A 6,224-nucleotide genomic window follows, 5' to 3' on the forward strand; every position below is an offset into this window, starting at 1 on the left:
GGCCTCATTGTCCTAAGCATAATACAAACACTATACCCAGGTGCAGACTGCTGGCTTGTTTTCCAGACCAAAGAAGACTAACACCACACACAGAGACTCAGACATCTTATTTTCTTTAAGGCTTGTTTTATTATTCAGACAGAAAACTCACAAAGCAAAGGTATTCTCAATCAGGCTCAAGAGGTCCACTGACCTTTTTCTTGGAATCATCTACAGAGATATTTTCACCTGCTGAAAATCTGCACTGTAATTTTCATGGAAGACGAACATTCAAAAATTGTTTGTTTTTTTGAGAAATGGGGATTTCCACTAGGTTTGTTAACAGTGGGCATGTCTACACATGCAATTAATGCAAAACAATAAATTCCAGAGTTTATTGCTTTGGCGTTTATAGCGTCCAGGCACCATGTTTGAATATGCACACACATAAGACCACAGCACATTGAGCCGGGGCAGAGCAGCCCCAGCTGGCAGGGGGCCCTGGGCCTCAGTTTGCCAGCCCGGGGCTGCTCCAGCCTGGCTCAACATGCTGCAGAGTGGCTGGCTGGGGCTCAAGGGTGCTCCAGTGTGGGGCTAGCTGGCGAGCGCCCCTGTGCCCCAGTCAGCCATGTCAGCATCTACTTTGCAGCGCTACATGTGCTTACAAGTATTTACAAGTACTATCTTGCTGCAGAGTTTATTAGGCTAATAGCTCTGTATGTGTAAATGCCAAGACATATACTGCTGAGCTACCTAGTCCACTTCACAGTAAACATCTTGTGTAGATGTGCTTAGATTCTTTTTTGGTTTATAGTTGTAGCTCCAGACTCTCAATGCCCATCTCTGGCTGTTTTGTAGCTCTCTGGCAGCACAAAGGAACCAAAAACTGGCAGAACACTTTAGTGGTTCCCTGGCTGTAGGAATGATCATTGCAACTAGCAGAACATACAGCATCCTGTGGTTGCTCTAAGTAAAGCTGGGGTCTGTGTCAACACCCAGGAGCCCTGAAGATCAGTCGGATGTTCAAGACTTTCTGCCACCTCCAACAGAATTCTAGGCATTGTAAAACATCTGGCCATTACTATTTAAAGCATTTCTGACTGATCCATCGGAAAGTAGCAGGCTGAACCCCAAATCCTACACACTTATTTGGAGATCCGGAATTTGCTAAGGAATTTTGAAAGGGACTTATTAAACTTCTCATTAGCAAAGTTAAAGATCAAAGGGTCAAGACAGCAGTTTGCCATGGTGAAAACCCATGAGGCATAATAAGCACTTTCTACCTCGTACAGGAGCTCACAGGACATGTCATAAAACTTCACAATCACACCCACGGTCCTGCAGATGTGCAGGGGGACAAAGCAGATGACAAAAATACTCAGAGATACTGTTATCATCTGCAGGGATTTAGTTTTTATAATCTTGCCTCGGAGGCTTGCACTGCTCATTTTAGCAATGCTACTTCCCAGCAGGCCATAGCAGGTCAAGGAGATGCCAAACGGGACAAGGAAGGCAACCACAACCATGACCATGTTGTAATAGAAGTAAAGATAGGACAATTCTGTCTGGTGGATATTCAGGCACCTCACTGAGCCTTGAAGGACTGAGGTTTTGAGGACGAAGAAAAAGGGGAGCCCTTGAATGATGAGGATGAACCAGAAGAACAAGCAGAGCTTCTTGAGGAAAGGCTTTGTTTTCCAAACGGACCTGGTGTTCAAGCGCACAACAACAAAGTACCTGTGGATGCTGATTAGTGTCAGGAAATAGATACTGCCATACAAATGGCTGCTAAGGGTGAAGACTTTGAGCTGGCAGAGAAACTGCCCAAATGGCCAGTGGCTGCCCAGACTGAAATAAGTCACCATCAGTGGTGCCAAGGGAATGATGAGAGTATCCATCAAAGCCAGGTTGAATTGGAGGATCATGCCAGAGTTCCACTGCTTAATTTGGAACCAGAATATCCACAGACTGAGGCTGTTCAAAACTAAGCCACCCAAAAAGAAGATGCTCAGAAGGATGGGGATGACAGTGTTGAGCTGCTGTGGCTGGCACTTGGTGATGTTGCTACTGCCTCTCCAGCCTTGGGTAGAATTCTCCATATTTTAGATGACCTGTGGCTTAATAAAGGGCAAAGAAGAAGAATTAATGAAAGCCATCAGGGTCCAATCCTTTCACCTTTGGTGAAATAACGTAAGCTGAATTTTAGAACAGTACCATTAAGCAAGGCAGAAGCAAGCCTACAAACAGGCTCGCTAGGTCTGGCAGCTCCTTTGCAATATGGCACCCTATTGACTAAAGACATTTTACCAAACTAACCACTAATTGTTTAAGTTTAGCTAACTGAGGAATGAGACAGAGTAGGCCTAACAAGCCAAATTCAGCCCTTTCATGGACAAGTGCAACCTCCTGGGAATCAGATTTAATCTTTCTTTCAGAAAGCCTGGATATGACCCAGAGCAAAGCAAAGGGAAGGGAGGGGGATACACACAGAGCACCTGTGAAATTTACTCTGTAGGTGTGAACAATTGAAGTGCCATCAGCTTCCCACATCTGTTGCACTAGGAATAAGGGCTTGCCTTGGTATTTTTGTCCCAAAGTCCCCCCCTCTTTCTGCTGGTGAGAAGTGCTGTCTATGGGTTCATTGCTGCCCTTTAAGAGACACTTACATTTCAGCCCAGTTGACAATACTGCGTGTACCTACTATCCAGAGCATCTATGCACACAAAAGCACCTCCCTAGCCATTTTAGCATCTTAATTATTCACTTTGACACCCAGATGAGGTATTTTGGTGCTTAAACTGAAAAGTAGGCCCTTAAGATTAGTCACTGCTTGAGCTGTTCCTAGTAATATCCCAACATCCTTTTGTGGTTTTTAATCTGTCAGCAGAAATTCTACCCTGACAGTTAAAGAAAACTGATTTTGGACTGCCTGAAAGCTGCATCTTTAAGGGATTGTGCCTGATTCTTTCTAACCTGTGTCTGAAACACAGGTTATAATAAGATCACAGGACACCACTCCCCTAGGCATGTAGTCTGCTGGGTGCCGAGTGGTGAGATAAGTATGGGAGGAAATGGGACGGAAAGTGGTCAGTGAGGTTGCCTGTACAGTCACAACTGTTATATTTTTAGACATAAATGATGAGAGAAGGACTGTGTGTATGCCACAAGCAGAAACCTGAAACTAAATTAACCTTTTCTGTTAACTTCTGGCCCACCAAGTGTCTTCACATTGTGAATCAAAAAGGAACCCAGCGTAAGTCTTAGAAGGGGTCACTTGTCTGCTCCACAGTGCAGTGGACTGGGAATCCAGGACACCTGAGATCAAAACCCAGGTTCTCCTCTGTGCCCGGGACACCTGGGGTAAGTCCCTTCATTGCCCATGTGTGAAATGGGGAATTCCCTTAATTATGGTTTGCAAAGCCCTGTGGAGGCTCAGATAGAGAGTGACTGTTCTTTAACTATAAACTGAGGTGCTGCATTTTTAAGTTTATACTAACAGTCCATTTCGATGGTGTAGATTCTTTTTTGCTACTTTCTGTTGAAAAACCTTCCAAATTAGATAAATCCCAAATTGAATTCCAGTACAATATCCACACCAAGCACCCCATCTAGCTTTCCACCCATTAAGACAAAGCAGCAGAAACTAGGGACATCCTATTTAAGAAAGCAAAGATGCAGGAATCCTTCACAGCCATGGGCACTGGTAGATTATCACTTTTCCCTCCATAGCAGGAGCTTGTTGGCTTAATGAGCACATCAGAATTCAGGCTGTACAAAAAATGTTCTGGGCTTCATTTACTGCTCACAGTTAAGACCAGGACTGGCCTCTGTATATCAAGAACTGTGATCAACTCATGACCTTTCCTCCTTGGATTCTACCCTGCACTTGTGGAAGTTTTGCCTTAATAAGACCTGCAGACTCTTTACGGAGGAGGCACCAGAATCAGAGGAAGGACTTTGAGTCTATGAATTGTTCAGTAAATTGAAAGCAGCTTTCATCTAAGAAGACAGGGCAGAAGAAAAAACTAATTGATTTATATTAAACTTGAAATTGAATTATCTAAGCCATCAATAACAGATTTGTAACTATGTAATTGCCAGATTCTGCTCTGGATTTATACCAGAATTGCAGAGACCAGAATCTGGACCCAAGTCTACAAACAAAGCAATAATTTTGATACATGCCTACAGCTAAAATCCTCCCTTCCTTGGCAGTCATACAACCCCAGTCACTTCACTGATATTGCACAGGTCTAAATAGGTGCAGAGTTTAAATGCTTTGCCCTATAGGTATTCACTGTTAAAAAATAGAACATTAATAAAACACTGAAGGAGGCATCTGAAGGACTTACCAGCTTCTCAGGGCAAGGAGACACATAGCATTACTTCATCTGCTGAACCAATGGTCTTCAGAAAGGAGCCAGGTGGACACAAATTCAATCAAGCTCAGAGGAAAGCAGAACTGATGGGAAGGGAGAGGCTTTTAGTGACCATCTAGGAAGAAGAAACAGTTCAGTAATGACATTGCAGCATCTTAAGATATTGCTGTACTCAGGGAAAGAGTTCGCCTTCTTGCTTTGCTAACATTCTTCCAAGCTTGTGTTCTTGCTGGCCATCTCCACCTGCAGCATGAGCCCCAAAGTGCCTACGGGACTTGCAGGGAGAATGAGTCTTAATAGAATCACATCCTTCCTCTGAACCACCGAGCAGCTGAGGTGGAACCTGTAACGCTCGGAAAGATGTCAGCCAAAAAACCAGCAGGACCTGAGCTCTAAAATAGTGCTTGGAAGTGGATCCTCCCATGAAAAGCCTGCCATAATTCAGGGGACTGCAAAAAAAAGTGAGCCCACAATGTTATGGGGAAGTTTTGAAGAAAAAGTAGTGTTTTGAAGCAGAACGGTCATATCAACCTTAACTGCAGAGGTTGCTACCATGTAGCTTTGTCTAATTTTGGGAAAGCTCCTCACAGTGACTTTCTTTTGTAAAGCAACTTGAAATCTGAAGAAGCTAGGCAGAGCAGGGAAATGATCTTTGTAATGCTAGTGGTTTTAAAATAAAGAATTCAAGTGAAACTAACCACCAGTGTAAGGTGAACTAACCTCGATGGCGGTGCACTTGATGCTGTGTCTCACAGCAAATGGATTGAAGCATATTTCTCAGGTCTGCATCTCCATCCTGATTCAGAAGGACCAGAGCTCTGTGCTTCAGTGCATCTCTTCAGCAACACAAGCTACAACCAGCACAGCTAGTGCTCAGTGCATAAGCTTCAGGCAGTTATCTAGTTGCCCGAAATATTTACTATGTGTGCAGCCACCCAAGTCCTGCCACTGCTGAGATACTGTAAGATGTTGCTCAAACTAAGCCCCAGTACGACTTTTCAATCAGATTCTCCCTCGCTTGCTTGCCTCTAGAGCAGGGGCGGGCAATTATTTCAGGTGGAGGGCTACTTACCCAGTTTTGGCAAGCTGTCCAGAGCCGTGTGGGTAGCCCTGCCCCTTGGCAGGTGCCCTGCCCCCTGGTAACCATCTTGGGACCAATGTGCCAGGGCCAGCACCGGTGGAGCCCAGAGCAGGGTGCAGGCTGGCAGAGGTCTGTGGAGCCGGGCTGGGCTGCACCAGCGGGAGAGCGAGGAGCTGGCCCTGCTCCAGAGCCCCTGTTGGCTGGGACCCCACACTCCTGCTGCCCAGCTCTGGGCCCTGCTGGCACTGGCCCTGGGACACTGGTGCAGGCCCCATGCACCCACTGACTCCCAGTGCCCCCCTGCCCCGTGGTACAGATGGGGGGCAGCATGCAGCCCTGACCCCCTGCTCCCCGGCAGGGGACGAGCTGGTGCTGAGTGCGGGGAAAAGTGGCCCCTCCCCTTCCCCGTGGCCGATACTCCCTGCTGCAGCTGCTCACAGCCTGCGTGGGGCTGTCCTGAGCAGGCACGGGCAGCCCCACGTGGGCTGCAAGTGGCTGCAGCACGGGGCACCGGTCACAGGGCAAGTGAGGGGCCACTTTTCCCCTGCGCTCAACACCAGCTTGTAACCCACCCCAGCTGCCAGCCTGGGCCCTGCGCTGGTTCCAGGCTCACCCATCAGGGTTGTGCCGTGGTAGCAGCAGCTGCGGCCCCTCTATTTCCACGCCAGGCAGTCTTTGCCCCTGCCGCCTCTGGGCTGCCCAGCACACAAGCTCTGGGTGGGCAGCAGCAGTAAACACTGCCCAGCACGGCAATCTGGGGGGCTGTAGCTGCTGCCCTGATGGGT

At 47.1% G+C, this 6,224-nt stretch overlaps 1 protein-coding gene across 1 annotated transcript; it reads right to left on the minus strand.

Moving 5' to 3' along the window:
- Positions 1-1,124: 1,124 nt before the first annotated feature.
- Positions 1,125-2,078, minus strand: LOC149855483 (P2Y purinoceptor 2-like). Its single transcript, XM_090022575.1, has one exon. It carries the CDS (start codon positions 2,076-2,078, stop codon positions 1,125-1,127), a length of 954 nt encoding a protein of 317 aa, XP_089878701.1.
- Between the last annotated feature and the right edge of the window lie 4,146 nt (positions 2,079-6,224).

This window comes from Crocodylus siamensis, chromosome 11 (genome assembly GCF_052110815.1).
Source record: "Crocodylus siamensis isolate JL-2025a chromosome 11, ASM5211081v1, whole genome shotgun sequence".
Lineage (NCBI taxonomy): Eukaryota > Metazoa > Chordata > Crocodylia > Crocodylidae > Crocodylus > Crocodylus siamensis.

Bases quoted from the DNA above. Each gene is read 5' to 3' on its own strand.
- LOC149855483 (XM_090022575.1), bottom strand. From the start codon at position 2,078: ATGGAGAATTCTACCCAAGGCTGGAGAGGCAGTAGCAACATCACCAAG.